This window comes from Cyclopterus lumpus, chromosome 13, assembly GCF_009769545.1.
Source record: "Cyclopterus lumpus isolate fCycLum1 chromosome 13, fCycLum1.pri, whole genome shotgun sequence".
Taxonomy (NCBI): domain Eukaryota; kingdom Metazoa; phylum Chordata; class Actinopteri; order Perciformes; family Cyclopteridae; genus Cyclopterus; species Cyclopterus lumpus.
Window position 1 is genome coordinate 6492817 of NC_046978.1, and position 20826 is coordinate 6513642.

Genomic DNA, 20826 nt, shown 5'->3' on the forward strand with positions numbered 1-20826 from the left:
TCCCTTCAATTGCCGTATTAGTTTTCTCCAAACTTTATGTCTTAAGATTTACCTTTGTCCATTAAATATTTCTTGTTGTTTTTCTCTGGCTTAAACAAGATGATGAAACACTTTGGAGCAAATATACAGAATATGAGTCCAAAACTGGAGGCAAGAATGGCAAATATCTCCACAGCCACCGTAAATTTCCCAGGAGAACTGACATATGCTGGGATAAAGGTGACCCAGACTGCACAGAATATCAGCATGCTGAAGGTGATAAGCTTGGCTTCATTAAAATTATCAGGTAGTTTCCGCGCTTGGACAGCTAACACAAAGCAAAAGACAGCCAGCAGGCCGATGTACCCGAGCACCGCCCAGAACCCAATAGCTGAGCCTAATGCACACTCCAGGATGATTCTCTCCTTGTATGTGATTAGGTTTTTCATTGGAAAAGGAGGACTAAGAACCAACCAAAGAGTACATATTATAACTTGAATAAAAGTGAAAGACACTACAGTCATCCTTTGCTGTGGAGGACCAAACCATTTCATAACATTACGACCTGGGAGAGTGGCTTTGAATGCCATTAACACAACTATTGTTTTTCCAAGAACACAAGAGATGCAGAGGACGAAGGTGATCCCAAACGCTGTGTGGCGCAGCATACAGGACCACTCAGAGGGTGCTCCAATAAAGGTTAATGAGCATAAGAAACAGAGAGTCAGAGAGAAGAGCAGCAGGAAGCTCAGCTCAGAGTTGTTGGCTCTGACAATCGGGGATGTCCTGTGACGGTGGAACACAGTCGCTGTTATAATGGCAAGACAGGCACCACCAACTGAGAATGCAGCCAGGATGATTCCTAGGGCCTCGTTGAAGGAAAGAAACTCTACAGGCTTTGGTAGACACGTGTCTCTCTTTGCATTAGGCCATAATTCCTTGGGGCAAGGGAAACAATCAGGGGAATCTGAAAAAATACAACAAAAGAGGGCTTTTAGCAGTCATGCTCAATATTTCATGTTGTGCAATAGTAATGCATTCGGAGAAACAATACCTGTAGCGTTACTAATCTCCCCCTCAGGACAAGGTATACAATCATAACAGCAGATGGGTTTTCCTTTCTGCAGCACTTTTCGAGATCCTGGAGGACAGCTGTCAGTGCACACTGACACAGGCACCTGGCACATAGATACAAACAAAGTCACACATATTCAGTTGTGGTTCAAAGCTCTGAGGGTTAAAGAATAGGTTCAGATTATTTTCAAGTCTGTCTAAAAACAATACTAGCAAGTCAATATGTGTATGTGTGTTTCGTCAATGAAGAAATCCACAGTCACACTGTGAGGATTGTTGCCTAAGACTGTATGTTTTCTGTAAGTTCCGCCCACAGCCGTGCCTCTCTTCGTGAGCACAGCTGATTCTCGTCTCCCGTAATTGTCTCCTGCTGATAAATACTCCGGTCATCATGGTCTCCGGTGTCAGTCCGCCTGTTTGCCAACCTGGCATTTTTTGCCTGTGAGTAGCCCGTCAGTTCCTGTGAGTTTTCCTGGTTGACTTCCTGTTCGTTTTTACCTTCCTGCCTCTGTCGAGCCTCGAGTTTCACATGCGAGATGAGGATCTCCCGCTCGTTCCACAGAGATCAGCGGTGAGGCTTGTATGTCCTGTGTCGAGCCTCGGGCATCACACCGTCGATCCTGCCTGCCGTTTTACAGCCACAGGATTACGTGTTTGTTTAACGGCCACCTTCTGGCCCGGAGTGGAGCACAGGTGCGCGCTCCCGTTTAACTGAGTTTGCCGCCGTTACCATCAGCCACTTCTCGGAGCGTGGGTACGTGCCTCTAATTGACAATTTCATACGTTCATTGTCTCTTCCTGTCTGCACCCCAACCTTGTTGTTTGTTTCTTGTTCTCATCCCTGCAATAAACCCTTGGTCTAAGAAATAACTCTGCTGTCCTGTCGCTGCATTTGGGTCCGTGAACACACCACATTATAACAGAACAGACTGACCAACTTATGGATCCAGCAGCTGCAGCAGGATCATCTCCTACAGAGACTACGGATGGCGATCACAAACCAAGGAGTTCACAGCAAGCCCTCCGAGCGGAGATGTCCCCCGCACGTATGCACCAGACAGTTCAAAAATGGCCTATCTGACCGGGTTGTTACATGGCCGTGGTCTCGACTGGGCCCAGGCCTGGTTCACTCAGAACCCGTTGGACACAATTCATGGGCGCGTTTAAGTGCGCTTTTGACCATCCTTCGTATTCCCAGGAGGCTGTTCAACACCTTCTCCGCCTGTGTCAGGGCCCTGCTAGCGCCGCTGAACATTCCATTTACTTTCGGATCCTGGCCGCCAAGTCCGGTTGGGAGGAGAGATCGCTGAAGGGGGTCTTCCTCAACAGCCTTTCAGACACTCTAAAGGACAAGCTTATCATTCTGGAGGAGTCCAAGACGCTGGAGGACCTGATTGCTCTCTCCATCCGACTGGATACTCGGTTGCGGGAACGTCGGAGAAAGCGGAGCACCAGGTTCTCTGCACCGGTTCGCCAGCCCTTAACCACTTCCAGTCACCGGACTCCAGTTCCCCCATGTCGCCAAAGCCCAGATCCCCAGCACTCTCCTCTTCCGGGGATCGGGATGAACCCATGCAGTTGGGTCGTTTCCACCTGTCCCAGGGAGAGATAGAGCGCCAAATCCGTTCCGGTGCCTGCCTTTACTGCGGTGAGTCAGGTCACAGTATCTCTTTCTGCCCGGTGCGCCCTATAGGGGGGCTCATCACTAGTAGTGGGAATACTGGTGAGCAACTCCACCCAGCTCTCCTGCCCAGAGACCCGTCTCACTCTTCCGGCTAAGCTCTGCTTACCGTCCGGTTCGCTCCCGCTCTTGGCGCTCATTGACTCCGGAGCGGAAAAGAGTTTTTTGGACTCCTCCTTTGCCTCTACTCATAGGATTCCCGTGGAGGAGTTGGATTGCCCCATTCGAGCTAACGCTCTGGGTGGAACCCCCTTGACAAACATCACTCACCGGACCGGTCCTATTACCCTACTTGTGTCCGGAAACCACCGGCAAGGGATCCCTCTCTATATCTTCTCGATGCCCCAGACTCCTCTGGTTTTGGGTCATCCCTGACTCCGGGACCACAACCCTCAGATTGACTGGGCAGGAAATAGAATAATTGGTTTGAGTCCCACGTGTCTCTCAAGGTGCCTCCAGTCCGCTGTTTCCTGGCAGACCTCGCCCACCGGCAAGCCAGCTTCGGAAACCGATCTCACACTCGGTCCCCGTAGAGTATGCCGATCTCAGCGAGGCGTTCAGCAAGGAGCGAGTCCTCCCTGCCACCCCACCGACTCTACGACTGTGCCATTGAAATGTTTCCTGGCGCCACCCTACCCTCCAGTTGATTATACAACCTGTCCCGTCCGGCACGCGTGGCAATGGAGTCCTCTATCACGACTCCCTCGCTGCCGGAATCATCCGCCCGTCATCCTCCCCGGTGGGAGCAGGCTTCTTCTTCGTGGCCAAGAATGACAAGAGTCTCCGTCCATTCATCAACTTCCGAGGGTTAAACCAGATCACCACCCTCTACATGTACCCTCTACCCCTGCTCGACTCAGCTTTCGAATCCCTACCCGGTGCCACGGTCTTTACCAAACTGGACCTCCGCATACCACCTTGTTCGGATACGAAAGGGGGACGAGTGGAAGACTGCTTTCAACACTCCCCTGGGACATTTTGAGTACTTAGTCATGCCTTTCGGCCTTGCCAACGCACCAGCCGTTTTCCAGGCTTTAGTGAACGATGCTCAGGGACTTCCTCAACCGGTTTGTGTTTGTCTACCTCAACAACATTCTCATTTACTCCTCAAATCTTCAGGAACATCACCTCCACGTCCGTCAGGTTCTTCAGCGCCCATTGGAAAACCAGCTCTTCATCAAGGCCGAGAAATGTGAGTTTCATGTCACCTCCGTTCAGTTCCTAGGTTTTTTTCATTGAGGAGGGTCAGATTTGCAAGGACCCGGAGAAGGTTAAAGCTGTCTCCGAGTGGCCAGCTCCCCTTAATCTTGAAGAAGCTCCAGCAGTTCCTCGATTTTGCAAATTTCTAACGTTGGTTCATTGGGAACTTCAGCCAAACGGCGTCACCCCTAACCAGCCTTACTTCCCCAAAGGTGAATTTTTCCTGGTCCCCCGAGGCCAACCGGGCATTTAACACCCTCAAGGAGCTGTTCACTTCAGCTCCCGTCCTTGACCAACCAGACGAGGCACGCCAGTTCATGGTCGAGGCGGAATAGGAGTATTGTTGTCCCAATGCTCAGCCACTGACTCTAGGCTTTGTCCGTGCGCCTTTTTCTCCTCTTTTAATTTCTCTATCACCTACCGCCCGGAAAGTAAGAATGTCAAGCCTGACGCCCTCTCTCGTCAGTTTTTCTCTGACGAGATAGACCCAGCTCCTGACACGATTGTTCCACCTGCCTGAATCCTAGGAGTCCTCACCTGGGAGATTGAGTCTGCAGTACAGGAGAGGAGGCTCAGCAGACCCAGCCAGATCCTGGAGGTGGTCCTCCTGGGTGACCGTTTTTCCAACGCTGCTCACTTCATTCCCCTTCCGAAGCTCCCGTCTGCCCGCGAGACCACAGACCAACAAGTCCCCAGTTCACCTCCCAAGTATGGAAGGAATTCTGCCGCAGCCTCGGCGCCACTGCTAGCCTCTCCTCCGGCTTTCATCCTCAGAGCTACCATCGGTGATGCAGGAGAGTCTGGAAACAGACTTGCGCCACTCTACTTTGGTCTTCCGAACAGAACAAGCGTCTGGCTGACCGCCGTGGGACACCTGCCCCAACCTATCTTCCCGGTCAACAAGTCTGGCTTTCTAGCAGGGACATAGCATTATGCAACTATTGATTTGTTTTATGTAAACATTAAGGACAATTTTATGTCAAAGATGCTCCCCCCTCTTGGACAATGGGACCATAATTTGATTTTATTGACACCCAGCTATTGTCCTTTAATCCGGAGGTTGCCGATTACGTCCAAGACTCGTGTGTGGACAGAGAGGACGCATGTGAAACGTTAAGAGGGTGCTTTGATTTCACTGACTGGACTGTGTTTCTCGAGGTATGACAATGATCTGGACAGTATCTCTCACAAAGTCACCAGTTATATTAATTACTGTGTCGAGACTATCATTCCCTGTAAAAAAAATAAAAACGTTTCCTAATAATAAACCTTGGGTGACAAGGGAGGTTAAAGCTATTAATAAAAAGAAAACTGCTTTTCTTAGCAACAATAAAGACAGGATTAAAATTGCCCAAAAGGAATTAAAAACTAATTAACAAATATAATTAAACAAGGTAAACGTTCATATAAGGACCGGGTTGAAGGACAGATGTCCAATAGTAACATAAGGGGCCTTTGGAACGGAATGAAATCTATTACTGGTTATGGGACCAATAATCCCAGTTTGCCTGGTGCAGGTTTATCAATTCTTTGCAAGGTTCGATGATCTGGATTTTTCTGCATCTCACGAGAACATCCGCGCTTCTCTCGCACTGAGTAGTCCTGAGGACTGTAGCCCAGCAATTTTAATAAATGTTGAGGAGGTTCGACAGCAGCTAAAGCGCCTGAAGATTAACAAGGCAGCGGGCCCTGATGGTGTCCATCCATGCACGCTGGTCTGTGCTGACTAGCTGTGCTCAGTCCTTCATTACATATTTTCCTTATCTCTGTCTTCATCACAAATTCCAGTAATGTGGAAAACATCTTGTCTCGTTCCTATCCCAAAGACAAACAGTGTGAGGAGTCATAGTCTTTCCAACCCGAGACCGATAGCCCTGACGTCTGACATAATGAAATGTTTTGAAAGGGTTGTCCTAGGTCACTTGAGTAGACAGGTCTCAGTCTCCCAGGATCCCTTGCAGTTTGCATATAGGAACGGTTTAGGGGTAGACGATGCACTACTTGTTATGCTACACGGTATTTATAGCCATCTTGAAAGCACTGCCAGCTCGGTTAGGATCATGTTTTTTGACTTCTAGTGCTTTTAATGTAATACAACCACACCTTTTAGCTAAAAAACGTATGACTTTTAAACTGCACAATACAACGATTGCCTGGATCTTGGATTATATTTTGTCCAGACCGCAGTGTGTCAGGCTTGATAAAAACACTATTTTAACTAAAACTGGAGCACCACAGGGAACAGTTTTATCCCCCTTTTTATTCTAACTTTATACAGCTGACTACAGGCAGAGCCATGTGTCCTGTAACATCCAAAAGTTTTCAGATGACACTGCTCTGGTTGGTCTACTCACCGGAGGCAATGCCCTGGCCTATAAACGGGAGGTTGAATCCTTTGTCAGCTGGTGTAATGACAACTTTTTAAAAATAAATGTTGGAAAGACCAAAGAGCTAGTGATTGATTTTAGAAGGAAGAAGGAGGAGGTCTCCCCAGTGATAATTGTGGGTCAGCAGATAGAAATTGTCCAGTCATATAAATATCTTGGGGTCCATCTGGACAGTAAATTGAATTGGAAAAAGAACACTGATGCTGTTTTTAAAAAGGCTCAGTCAAGACTTTTCTTCTTGAGGAAGCTTAGATCCTTTGACATCAGCAGAAAGCTTCTTCATGTTTTTTATCCGGGGATCTTAGCTAGTGTCCTCTTCTATGCTGTGCTCTGCTAGGGGGTCGGCATTACTGCAGATGATAAAAACAGGATCAATAAGATGATCAGAAAGGCTGGCTCACTAGAGGTCACTATACAAAAGAGGACAAGGGCCAAGTTAAAAACAATCATTTCTTTTGAAGGCCATCCACTACACTGTGTTTTTAATGGCCTCAGAAGTTCATTCAGTGAGCGACTCAGGATGCCTCAGTGTTCTACTGAACGACTCAGAAGGTCCTTTGTCCCGGCAGTAGTTCGATTTTTTAATGAACACCTTTAGGTGTTTTTAGATTTAGACGTAGCATCTTTCTGATGGTCATGTTTTATGGGGTATCTTCTGGTTTTGTTTGTTTTGTAGTGTGTTACTTGTAGTCTGTTGTGCTCTGGACTGTGTCTATTGTTGTCTGTATGAATGTTTAGTGACAAATGAGTTTCCCCACTGGGGATTAATAAAGTTTTCTAATCTAATCTAATTACATACTGAGTCCAAGAATCTCTCCCCGAGATTCATTGGCCCGTTCCCCATTGTTTCCATTATCAACCCTGTCTCGGTGAAACTCAAGCTCCTGCAATCTTTGAAGATCCACCCTGTTTTTCATGTTTCCCTTCTCAAATCTGTACACTCCAGTCCCTTAAGCCCTCCAGCCGAACCCCCCCCCCCCCCCCCCCCCCCCCCCCCCCCCCCCCCCCCCCCCCCCCCCCCCCCCCCCTTCTTCTGGATGTCCGCCGACGAGGGAGAGGCTACCAATACCTCGTTGATTGGGAGGGGTATGGTCCAGAGGAACGGTGCTGGGTTTCCGCGCTCCTGGATATGGATCCAGAGCATCTCCGCACACACCACATCATAACAAAATGAGGCTTCAGCAGTCTGGATTGGACAAAACATGCAGTTATCTTCCAAAGTTAGTCTTTTTGTGCAAAGTCCTTTCGTTGTACTATTCCTGCCACAACTCAAAGGAACATTTTTGTTGAAACTATTAAGTGGGATTTCAGACCGAAAATGTTGTAACTTGAGAACAGATCTCTTCACAGCCAGTATGGACTGGCCTCGACCAAAAACGCATATGCTATAATATTAATTTTGGGCTCCCTACTTGTGTGCCACCCTCCACCCAGGAGAGGTTCCTGTTTATTTGGAATTCCTGGCCCACCGGCAGTGATGCATCGTAGTGCCCTACTGCCACCAACTCAATGCTGCCACTCTCAGTTTTTTGCCAGTTAATCAGCTCGTATGTGGCCACAGGATCCCCGTTGGCATCAAATGACACATCATAACCATTTTGGGAAAAATGTACTTGTTTCAACTGAGTGAGAACCTGAGGATGAAGTAAGGGAAGACAGAGAGGGTGATAAATTAAACAATTTATAATACAATTGATATTTCATTAAGGAAAAGGTACAGTATTGCAAAAAAAAGGGCATTGGGGTGTTCTCATATTTGTTTGGACTGACCTGTTTGGATTCTATGCTGCTGAGTTTATCACACTGGGTTATAGAATATGTTTCCTGACACACTGCATTATGAATGGCATGTGCTATTGCATAAACAGCCTTGTACACCATGTTAGTGATTCGGAGCTGAGATGTGTCAGTGTACGGACTCTGGATCGTCTCTATGTCTTCAGTTCCATCACACGCATTCTTGTCTGTAACTGCTGCAAAAAACACACAAAGAAACAGGAAGGTGTTTTTAGCCTAAAAGTTATATAATTCTTTCTCATGTATAATCTTTTTTAGTTTTATTTAACCTGTAAAATGTGTCTTAGAAACTATCTATATATATCTCTAATTCAATAAAACATGCCTATTTTTCATAACAATTCCCAACATATCTTTTTCTATTTTTCATTGTTTTAATATGTGCAGTTTCCTTTTGTATATCAGCTCATGTTGTCAGGAAAAAAAAATATTTCCTTTGAATTGAATACTGACTTGACCTGTTTAAATGTCTTTCAAACAAATAAATGATCTATAAATTCATGTCGCTATAACAGTATATTTAGACCAACGTACATATTTACATATATACTGTAACTGTAAAAGAGTGATTACTACAATTAGATATTCTTTATTTAGCTTGGTGGCCTAAAGACTGTCTATATAGTGTGTGCTGTGTTCAAGACTTTAGTGTTGACATCTTCTCCAAGAGAGCACAGTGCCTCAACTTGACCTGAAAGATTATTCACAGATAACTTATTTCCACTTTATGTCTTTTTTTCAATAAACTTAGATGTCCCTTTCATCACTCAGGGATTGGGTTGTTCAAGCAGCTGCTTATCCAGTCAGATATCAAAACACACAACACAGATAAGATCCAACTGTGAGTGTCTTCAACCCACTTTTCTGACTTTTCTCCAGCCTGCAGTTGAATGCATCCTCCCAGAATTCAGTAAACACTGGAGAGGCAGTCACTTTAGACGGAGAGACATCCAGCAGGAAGTCTCTCAGACCTGGGATGACGGATCGCTCAATGCCAAATCCGACTGCTCCAGCACAGAAACCGAACCTTAGCATTGCTGGGTCAGTTACCCAGGCCTCACTGCCGATCCACTGGCGAGGTGGAGAGGGCTTGAGCGACAGCTCTTCCAGCAGAATCCTCAAGTCTCCAGGGGATGTAAATGCCACAATAACAATAGCTGTCGACCTAAGAGAAATAATAGTGCATTGTATTATAATAATATGAACAAAATAAATTACAAAATATTAGTAAATATGTAAGGAGATAGTTTAATGTTGGTCTCACTGAGACCAAAAGTATTTTCATAACAAAGATAATTAGCAAATATGAAATGAATGCACGTGACAGAAAAAAATTATTAATTTCAAATTTCCCTTCAAGGTCCAAAAATACTCTTCTATCTTATACTTTACAGAACATTGTTGTGGATTTGTGTTGAAAATTTGTGGGAACAATAGCACATAATCAGTGAATTTAAAAACCTGCGGATAATGTCGGCTACTCTCTGGATCCTGCTTCGTGGGTGGGTCCGATAGAAAGATTCAGAATATTCCACACAGATCCCCTCTTTGTGTGCTGCATCTAGGAACGACGCCATGCCATTGTTTCCATAATCCGAATCGGATCGGATAGCACCTATCCAAGTCCAACCAAAGTGTTTTACCAGCTTTGCCAGCGCGTCAGCCTGGAACTGATCACTCGGGATCGTTCTGAAGAAACTTGGGTACTGGTGCTTATCGGACAGGCATGCACAAGTGGCAAAGTAACTAACCTAAATGAACACAACAGTGCAATTAATTAACAGGATGGACATAAAACAGCACTGGTCTATTAAACACATTGTTTTCAGAAATTCAAAATATTTACTTGAGGAATGTTAAAGGGCCCAATGATGCGAGACATGCTGATGGATGGCGTGGACCCAGACTCACCAACAATGGCCATCACTTTACCAGATTGAGAACAATTGTCGCCGCTGTAAAACGCCGGGTCCAGGCCGCCTGACAGCTGGAATGCCACATGCACCGCTACAGGCACAGAGGCACACGAGTCGTAGATCTGATAACCGAGTTTGATGCCCGGCAGCAGCTCCGTGCTGTTGTTAATCTCCTCGATGGCGAAGATCATTGCGCGTGAGAAGCGCAGTTCACGGGAGTTAATGCTGTACAACGAAAAAAAACACACAGAGTAACTGTATTAATATGGCCTACATATGAGGACAATTCACAATGTTAATATAAATATATCATAAGGGAGAGCTGAACACCCAAAATCAGAAAACTGAATTTGATACTAATCCAACACAATATTCTTAATGCATGGATTGCCAATAGTTAACTCATTTTGGTTATATATTGTTTTCAATTAACAAATACAACACAAATCTACTTCAATTATCTCATCTTTTCTGAATAAAACATGTTTTATTTTTTATTGCCAAACAATAATGGATTATATTATTTAAAAAAGTATATAAACCTTTCCATCCCCACAGAATAACATTATTTTAACCCCATCTTCCACAACCACTAATTTGAACGGAAATACATAATAGGATTTCAAACAAAAATTCACAACACAAATATCAGTATAACATGCACAATCTTAATGCATGGATTAACAATAGTTGGATATTTAAAATTGTTTTCAGTTAACAAATAAAAAAATGGCTGACAATGTTCTACTATTTTGTGAATATAATACTTACATATATATATATATATATACAATACTTTTTTTCATGACCAAATACTAAGGCATTCAAAGTACATACACATTATCTTAGCCTCCGCGAATCCCTCCTACTAACCTCCCTGAGCATCTTAGTGGATCAGGCATGGTGGTGTAGTTATGCTTCACTGTGTGCATGTTGTAATGTATGGAGAAAACACCACCAATAACATAGTCACCATCCATTGAGAAAGCAGGTAGACGAGTAGTACCCTGGAGCTCACATTTCACAGATGAGCCCTCGGTGCTGACCCCAACACCAGTCCTATCCTCTGTAAGCCCAGAGGATAGGACACCATCCACAGAACCATTCAAGACAAGAGCTGAGTTCAGCTCAAACAAACCCAGCGACAGGATCAGGCCAATAAAGAGAGCTGAGATCTCCATCCCTCAACTGTCCTCTTGTGGGCATACTGTGTTTTTACTGGTCTATATAGATTTTCAGACTAAAGATTCCCTCCTACTGTACGTCAGCTTACTGTACGTCAGAGAGAGGATGCGCTTACCCAGTGGTCTTTGATTAACTCTTGTACAAGTATTTTTGTAATTGTTTTTTTGTGAGCTTTGTGTACATTATAATCTGCACCAAGTGCCCATGTCTATATTCTCTTCTAATAAAGTTACCATAGTAAACACTAATATGTTCTTAATTAAGTATGAATTCAAATTACTTTTACAAAACTAAATTAATAATACATGGAATGTAAAAAAACTGTAAATATTTAGATAAAGAAGATCAAGACTCAATGTGCACATCATGACCTATAATAAATGTTGCTGTTGGAGCCATAATGTAGTTTTTTGTCTTTATTGTATCCTTACTGAAAACACAGAGTGAGTGAATACATTCAGTTCTGACATTGAACACAGATTGGAGCATTAATTTATGAAGTCAACGTATAGATAGGCTACAGGTGATGAGAATCAGAACTGTAGAACAGTTCTTTGACGTGTTGGAGTAAGAGCATGGCTGGCGTGCTTAGATTCTGAATATGATGAATTGAAACAGAAATTTAATATGGACAATGTTGCTATATACAGTATGCCAATGAGCATGTATATCAAACTACTAACTAACTAAAAGCTGGTTTATCTTTAGCCAAGAGCACACATGTTAAACAAGTTCTCCCTCTTTGTCCTCTGTGGCTTAGGTATTTGTATTAAAAGTCCCTTTAATTGCCGTCTTAGTTTTCTCCAAACTTTATATCTTAAGATTTACCTTTGTCCATTAAATATTTCTTTGTGTTTTTCTCTGGCTTAAACAAGATGATGAAACACTTTGGAGCAAATATACAGAATATGAGTCCAAAACTGGAGGCAAGAATGGCAAATATCTCCACAGCCACCGTAAATTTCCCAGGAGAACTGACATATGCTGGGATAAAGGTGACCCAGACTGCACAGAATATCAGCATGCTGAAGGTGATAAGCTTGGCTTCATTAAAATTATCAGGTAGTTTCCGCGCTAGGACAGCTAACACAAAGCAAAAGACAGCCAGCAGGCCGATGTACCCGAGCACCGCCCAGAACCCAATAGCTGAGCCTAATGCACACTCCAGGATGATTCTCTCCTTGTATGTGGTTAGGTTTTTCCTTGGAAAAGGAGGACTAAGAACCAACCAAAGAGTACATATTATAACTTGAATAAAAGTGAAAGACACTACAGTCATCCTTTGCTGTGGAGGACCAAACCATTTCATAACATTACGACCTGGGAGAGTGGCTTTGAATGCCATTAACACAACTATTGTTTTTCCAAGAACACAAGAGATGCAGAGGACGAAGGTGATCCCAAACGCTGTGTGGCGCAGCATGCAGGACCACTCAGAGGGTGCTCCAATAAAGGTTAATGAGCATAAGAAACAGAGAGTCAGAGAGAAGAGCAGCAGGAAGCTCAGCTCAGAGTTGTTGGCTCTGACAATCGGGGATGTCCTGTGATGGTGGAACACAGCCGCTGTTATAATGGCAAGACAGGCACCACCAACTGAGAATGCAGCCAGGATGATTCCTAGGGCCTCGTTGAAGGAAAGAAACTCTACAGGCTTTGGTAGACATGTGTCTCTCTTCGCATTAGGCCATAATTCCTTGGGGCAAGGGAAACAATCAGGGGAATCTGAAAAAATACAACAAAAAAGGACTTTTAGCAGTTGTAGTGCATATTTGATGTTGTAAATAATAATAATAATGGTATTCAAAGATATTTTAGCAAAATTAAGACATTTTCCACAAGTTTAAATTACAATATATAACAACAAACAAAAAATATACAATACACAACAACAATCACATTAAATGCAGTTTTGAAAAAGGTTTTATTTTATATTTGAAAATGGACATTTGGGGCAGTTTCAACAGGTATGGAAAATGCTCTGTTGCCCCTTGTCTGGTGTTTGGTCCTGAGTGGTGTTGACAGGAATTAGAAGCTGTATAAAGAAGAGTGGTGGTGAAGCAGTAGGAGGGTTGTGGAAGGCTTTGTGAGTGAGGATAAGGACTTTGAATTGGTTCTGTTATGGGACAAGGAGCCAGTGGAGGATTTGGGAGACAGGGGTGATGTGATCATAGCAGCGGTAATGGGTGAGCAGACAAGGAGGAAAATAGGTAGCATGTGTTCGTGGACTTGCAAGACAACTTTATCTGCTCGGGTATAGTGTAAAAACATTTAATCAGAAATGGAGCGGTCGCTAACATGCCAGCGTCTGTTTCATCTGCAGTAGGAGAAACAATACCTGTAGCATTGCTAATCTCTCCCTCAGGACAAGGTAAACAATCAAAACAGCAGATTGGTTTTCCTTTCTGCAGCACTTTTCGAGATCCTGGAGGACAGTTGTCAGTGCACAATGACACAGGCACCTGGCACATAGATACAAACAAAGTCACACATATTCAGTTGTGCTTCATAGCTCTGAGGGTTAAAGAATAGGTTAATATTCTAAAAGCAATACTCACATGCCAATATGTTATGTGAAAGTGTTTTTGTTCACTGTAACCACACTGTGACCCCTCCTAAAGCCATCTCAATATAGCTGCTCAGAGACGAAATCTACAGTTTTTGTGTAAAAATGCATTCTTCAATTTAATTGAAGCTAAAGTGATTGTGAGTTGGACAAATATATTGTTGCTAACTCACACAGGCTCCATCCTCGACTATAATCTATGGGTAATACTCTCCTCCAATCACGAGCACGCCTTTCACCACTGATTTTCAAATGTGCGTAAGCGTAGCCAGCCAATCAAGACATGCTAACAAGAATACTTGTGGACCTCACACTAGAAGCTATCCTTTTCTCTTCAGCGAATTGACCACTGTCTGGCTATCTCCAACGATGGAGTAGCCGCTTCAAGCACATCGTCAAGGCCCTTGTCCGACACCATGTCCAGGCCTTTGTAGAGTGGTAAGTGATGTGTTCCCCAAAGGAAGGGACGACAATCAACGTCCTTGAGTCACAGCCAGAGTTCTTAGTCTGCCAACACTTTCGGCCACTTGTACGGGGAAGGCCCGTATTGGTGTGGACCGACAACAGCACCATGGTGACCGACAAAAACAAGCGGAGAGGGGTTCAAACTGCTCGGGAGGTTAGCAGAGAGACGATGGTTGGGGGCCCCAGAATCACTGTTGTTTTTGAAGACTCTTTACATACTTAGGGCGGAGAAGCTGAAATGGATCTTTTTGCCAAACGGCGCAACACTGATTGGCACAGAAGGAAAATCCACCCCGCCACAGCCAAGAAAGCTCATTTACGCCTTCCCGACACCATCTCACCTCTTCACTGTTGGAGAGACTGAGTCTGAAGCAGTTTTCAGTCATTTTGATAACCTCAGGTTGTTGTATTGAACCGTTGTATGACGAAATTACTCAAGTGATAGCACCCCAGTTCGGAGAGGCTGTGTCTCAGGAGGGGGCTAACGGTCTTGGCTTCTGAATTGGATAGGCTGTGCCTATTCTCTCCTCTTTGCAGTGGTTCGTGGATCGGGAGCTGTCTCATGCCACTATTTAGGTGTATGAAGCCATTTGTTCCTACTATGAGGGTTTTGGCAACAGACCGGTCTTCAGACACTCTTGTGAGGCGGTTCTTGTAGGGGCTCATGTGTGCTTCCCCCCTCAATAGGAACTGCCACTAGTGCTTGAGTCCTTGTTGTGGGATCCCTTTAAGCCTCTGGAGCACCCCTCTCAGAAGGCCTTATCATGCAAGACTGCTTTCCTGCCTGCATTGACCTCGGCTAAGTTTCTGTGAACTGACTGCCCTATTGGTGCACCTCAGCTGCTTGCGGTTTCGTAGCTAAAAAGCCAAAACCTTCCTTTCTTTACAAGAACTTAAGGGGTTCCTTCAGGTCGAGGGTAATGCAGCAGGATTCTTCCTCAACATGCCATGGACAGGGAGGCTAAATTACTTCTGCCTTGCCCTGTTCAAAACATTGAACACAAGAACACCATCAGGTGCACTGAACAGCTGTTTGTGTACTTTTAGGATGGTGTGACCAGTAAAACCCTTCTCAAGAAATGAATGGAGGAACGGCTTTGCATCTCCCAAGCCTAAAGGCAGGCTGGAAAGTACTCTTGCAGTGTTGTCCATGCACACTCTACACACAGCGTGGCAGTCTCAGAACATAGTGTGCAGGGTGTCTACTGCTTGTCTGTTGACCCCTGCAGGGTTTTGCAATGGCTCCAACCAGTTTAGTTGTGTACTAACTGGGTTGGCTGAGGTAACCTACATTGTAAAGAAGTAGGTGGATTGGAGCAACTAGCCTTTAGCCAGTCAGTATCAATGTGCTTGGACCAATGTTATTTGGCGACAAGGCGAGACTTTGTGTGTTAGTAGAGAGGTAACGGTATTGTAACCCTAGGTAAAAGCCCTCTGGCTGAAGAGATTGTAGGATAGTGTGCTGCCTTATATAGTGTGGGGTATGCATGTACCGGGGTAGACATATCCTGATTAGCCAGCTACGTTTATGCAAATATTTAGTGGGCGAATGTTTGCTGGTGATTTAGGGAGACGATTACCCATAGGGTCCAGTAGAGGGCTTCTGCTGTGTTTATGGTTACAATATCATAACCCTTGTTTTCTTCTTAAGTTAGTCTTTTTACCACAAATTCCCTCCATTTATGACTATCCCTCTGTCGTGGCTCAGTAAGGGAACACATTTGGAAATATAGAGGAATTTCCTGATGAAATGTCATGAAATACACTTAAATTATTTATTACAATGGATTTGTATTAGTAATGGATTTCTTTACAGCAATTATGTACAAAGGAAACAATTGCAGTGATCAAAAAACTATTTTAATCTACACATATTCAACAATTTAAGATTGCTCCAGTTAGGTAAAGTTGAAAAGATATTCACAGATTCGTAAAAATTTTTCTTTTGCATTATTTTAAATAGGCACCACTAATCGTCTCAATTTTGTTTTTTGGACAAAATGTAGTGGCACCAATTTCTCATAAGTCACACGGATATCTGATGATTATGCAAAACTGCCAGATTTTTACAACACAAATGTGCTATAGCAATGAAACTCTGTAACTACAGACACACAAAGACACACTTAAACAAAGCCTGAGCACATGGGCCGCTGTGGTGAAGTGAACCAGGTCACATTATGAATACTCAAGTTCACGGCAAATACACTAATTACTGGACGTGCAATAAAATATTTGCCAGTAAAAGCCAATACTTATCAATAAAGCTATTTAACTACAGACATTGACAGTGAAACTCAATTATATTGGCTTCATCCGCAGTCTCTTGCACCACCTGCTATGTTTACACAAGCACAGCATGCATGATCACGGTCAAAAGCTCTTTTTATTTAGTTTTTCACTTCTCTGCTTGCTGAGACAAAGCAGCCAGGAGGACAGAGGAATGACTGATACTGACTGATGTCTGTGCTTTTCATTCTTTATTAATTTCACTAAGCAGTGTTGTTTCTTTTTTTCCAATGAGATATTTGTTGTTGTAAACATAACTGTTACTGCTCGATAAACTATATTTGGATATATTTTAAATATAGATTCTAATCCTGTTCTGAATGTTTTTAAGAGCGATTACTTTGTCATGTAGAAAAGCAGAGTATTGATAATAATAGCTCTGTTGTAATAAAATTACCCTTGTAAAGGGAGCGGTGGGCAGAGGGTTATTTATGGTTGCAATCTGCAACACACCAATAGATGCAAATAAATATTACACAATGGGCCAATAAATTGACATTTGAACATTGCTTTTGAGCGCCTTACTTGTGTGCCACCCTCCACCCAGGTGAGGTTCCTGTTGATACGGAGTTCCTGGCCCACCGGCAGTGATGCATCATAGTGCCCTACTGCCACCAACTCAATGCTGCCACTCTCACTTTTTTGCCAATTAACTAGTTCGTATGTGGCCACAGGATCCCCGTTGGCATCAAATGACACATCATAACCATTTTGGGAAAAATTTACATTTTTTCAGTTGAGTAAGAATCTGTGAGGATGAAGTGAAAGAAGACAATGAGGGAGGAGATTGAAACAATGTAAGATAACATTAATCAAAAAAAAGGGGCAATGGGGTGTTTTGTTTGGACTGACCTGTTTGGACTCTATGCTGCTGAGTTTATCACACTGGGTTATAGAATATATTTCCTGACACACTGCATTATGAATGGCATGTGCTATTGCATAAACCCCCTTGTACACCATGTTAGTGATTCGGAGCTGGGATGTGTCAGTGTACGGGCTCTGGATCGTCTCTATGTCTTCAGTTCCATCACACGCATTCTTGTCTGTGGCTGCTGCAAAAAACACACAAAGAATTATATTATTATTCATCTGTATGTTTTTTTAGCTAACCTGCCAAATGTGCCACTTAGAAATGTGTATACTTACATGGTTCTAATTTAATTATATGTCAAAGCACTGTTTTGCAGAAATGATTCTTTATCCAGCCCAATTATTTATGTTTACATGTTTACAAGCTAAGTCATCAAAAAACCGGTGATCTGTATAAAATGTTAAACATATTTCAAATAAATAAATAATCTGATCAATGTCGGTAAAATAGCTTAGAACTAGATACATATTTGTATAAACTGTAACTCATACATGCTAGTAGGCTAAGTAAAACTATTGTACTTTATTTAGCTTGGTGGCCTGGAGACTGTCAATATGTGCTTAGGTTCAGAGCTTCAGTGTTGACATGGTGAACACTACTGCAGCCTAGTTCATACAAACACACAATACAAGAGATTATTCACAGAGATAAATAATCGAAATTAAGATATTTTCATTATTATTCTAGGGTATAAGCAGTTGTAAACATTTTAACAAATAAATTAAATTGGACTATTGCAAAAATAGAAGAAAACAAACAAGGACCCAACTGCAGCTGTCTTTTATATTAAGGATCAGCCAAACGTTCTCACTTTTCTCTAGCCTGCAGTTGAATGCATCCTCCCAGAACTCAGTAAACACTGGAGAGGCAGCCACTTTAGAGGGAGAGACATCCAGCAGGAAGTCTCTCAGACCTGGGATGACGGATCGCTCAATGCCAAATCCGACTGCTCCAGCACAGAAAGTGAACCTCAGCATAGCTGGGTCAGTTACCCAGGATTCACTGCCGATCCACTGGCGAGGTGGAGAGGGCTTGAGCGACAGCTCTTCCAGCAGAATCCTCAAGTCTCCAGAGGATGTGAATGCCACAATAACCATAGCTGTCGACCTGTAGAGAATAATAGTGCATTGTTTTAGAAAAATCTGTATCAAGATAATTAGCACAAACTAACATGCAATTATTGGTTTCACTGATTCTATAACATCAGTAATGTGCCCTTCATGTGAGAAAACTAACCAAAAAGATATATTTCCAATTTGAAACTACGATAAGAAAATATCTTCTATCTTATATTTTACAGAATATTGTTGCGGATTTGTGTTGAGAAGATTAGTGTTAGTGCAGGAAACAAAAGCACATAATCAGTGAATTTAAAAACCTGCGGATAATGTCCGGCTACTCTCTGGATCCTGCTTCGTGGGTGGGTCCGATAGAAAGATTCAGAATATTTCCACACAGATCCCCTCTTTGTGTGCTGCATCTAGGAACGACGCCATGCCATTGTTTCCATAATCCGAATCGGATCGGATAGCACCTATCCAAGTCCAACCAAAGTGTTTTACCAGCTTTGCTAGCGCGTCAGCCTGGAACTGATCACTCGGTATCGTTCTGAAGAAACTTGGGTACTGCTGCTTATCGGACAGGCATGCACAAGTGGCAAAGTAACTAACCTAAATGAACACAACAGTTTAATTATTTAAGAGGACAGACACAATATAGCACTGGTCTATTAAACACATTGTTTTCTGAAATTCAAAATATTTACTTGAGGAATGTTAAAGGGCCCGATGATGCGAGACATGCTGATGGATGGCGTGGACCCAGACTCACCAACAATGGCCATCACTTTACCAGATTGAGAACAATTGTCGCCGCTGTAAAACACCGGGTCCAGGCCGCCTGACAGCTGGAATGCCACATGCACCGCTACAGGCACAGAGGCACACGAGTCGTAGATCTGATAACCGAGTTTGATGCCCGGCAGCAGCTCCGTGCTGTTGTTAATCTCCTCGATGGCGAAGATCATTGCACGTGAGAAGCGCAGTTCACGTGTATCAATGCTGCACACAGACACTCGTGTTACTGTTATGGTCTATATATGATGAGGAAAATTCACTAATTTAATAGAAATTAAAGACAAAAACATTTTAAAGTTATGGACAGGAACTGATAGCTGCACTGCATATCTGATCAACTATTACATCAAAGAATTACCTTAACACCAAAATAAACATTAAACAAAAAAAAAACGCAAGTTGATGAACTTAATATTTATCACGAAATGTTCATCCCTAAAAAGTCACAATTTGCTATTGTAGTAAATATAAAACCTACAATAGTCAAGTCAAATACTGATTTGGTACTTTTTGTCAGTAAAACACATTAAAACCTTTCCATCCCCACAGAGTAATGCTCTTTTAGCCCCCACATCTCCCTCTTACTAACCTTCCTGAGCATCTTAGTGAATCAGGCATGGTGGTGTAGTTATGCTTCACTATGTGTGCATAGTGGTGTAAGGACAAAACACCACCAATAACATAGTCACCATCCATTGAGAAAGCAGGTAGACGAATAGTACCCTGGAGCTCACATTTCACAGATGAGGCCTCGGTGCTGACCCCAACACCAGTCCTATCCTTTGTAAGCCCAGAGGATAGGACACCATCCACAGAACCATTCAAGACAAGAGCTGAGTTCAGCTCAAACAAACCCAGCAACAGGATCAGGCCAATAAAGAGAGCTGAGATCTCCATCCCTCAACTGTCCTCTTGTGGGCATACTGTGTTTTTACTGGTCTATATAGATTTTCAGACTGAAGCTTCCCTCCTACTGTACGTCAGCTTACTGTACGTCAGAGAGAGGATGCTCTTACCCAGTGGTCTTTGATTAACTCTTGTACAAGTCTTTTTTGTCATTCTTTTGTGTGAGCTTTGTGTACATTATAATCTGCACCATGTGCTTGTGTCTATATTCTCTTCTAATAAAGTTACCATAGTAAACACTAATATGTTCTTAATTAAGTATGAATTCAAATTACTTTTACAAAACTAAATTAATAATACATGGAATGTAAAAAAACTGTAAATATTTAGATAAAGAAGATCAAGACTCAATGTGCACATCATGACCTATAATAAATGTTGCTGTTGGAGCCATAATGTAGTTTTTTGTCTTTATTGTATCCTTACTGAAAACACAGAGTGAGTGAATACATTCAGTTCTGACATTGAACACAGATTGGAGCATTAATTTATGAAGTCAACGTATAGATAGGCTACAGGTGATGAGAATCAGAACTGTAGAACAGTTCTTTGACGTGTTGGAGTAAGAGCATGGCTGGCGTGCTTAGATTCTGAATATGATGAATTGAAACAGAAATTTAATATGGACAATGTTGCTATATACAGTATGCCAAT

The 20826-nt window shown here is 43.0% G+C and overlaps 2 protein-coding genes across 2 annotated transcripts; both read right to left on the reverse strand.

Moving 5' to 3' along the window:
* Nucleotides 1-41: 41 nt before the first annotated feature.
* On the reverse strand, nt 42-11041 carry LOC117741146 (extracellular calcium-sensing receptor-like). Its single transcript, XM_034547951.1, has 8 exons — nt 10908-11041; nt 9965-10259; nt 9580-9869; nt 8979-9283; nt 8092-8294; nt 7734-7955; nt 1034-1157; nt 42-946 (listed from the first exon to the last, which is right to left on the reverse strand). Exons 1-8 carry the CDS (start codon nt 11012-11014, stop codon nt 42-44), a joined length of 2451 nt encoding a protein of 816 aa, XP_034403842.1. The 5' UTR covers nt 11015-11041.
* A 995-nt stretch (nt 11042-12036) lies between these two features.
* LOC117741148 (extracellular calcium-sensing receptor-like) lies at nt 12037-19989 on the reverse strand. The gene is given in 11 exon segments (XM_034547952.1): nt 12037-12941; nt 13555-13678; nt 17062-17262; nt 17264-17284; nt 17389-17588; nt 18222-18517; nt 18789-18802; nt 18804-18857; nt 18859-19080; nt 19176-19470; nt 19856-19989. Coding segments are annotated over 11 exon segments (2439 nt in total). The 5' UTR covers nt 19963-19989.
* Nucleotides 19990-20826: the final 837 nt, after the last annotated feature.

Coding starts and splice junctions, on each gene's coding strand:
- LOC117741146 (XM_034547951.1), bottom strand. CDS start 11,014: ATGGATGGTGACTATGTTATTGGTGGTGTTTTCTCCATACATTACAAC. Junction 10,260..10,907: donor CCACTAAGATGCTCAGGGAG/GTTAGTAGGAGG, acceptor TTCGTTGTACAG/CATTAACTCCCGTGAACTGC. Junction 9,284..9,579: donor GTAGCCGACATTATCCGCAG/GTTTTTAAATTC, acceptor TATTTCTCTTAG/GTCGACAGCTATTGTTATTG.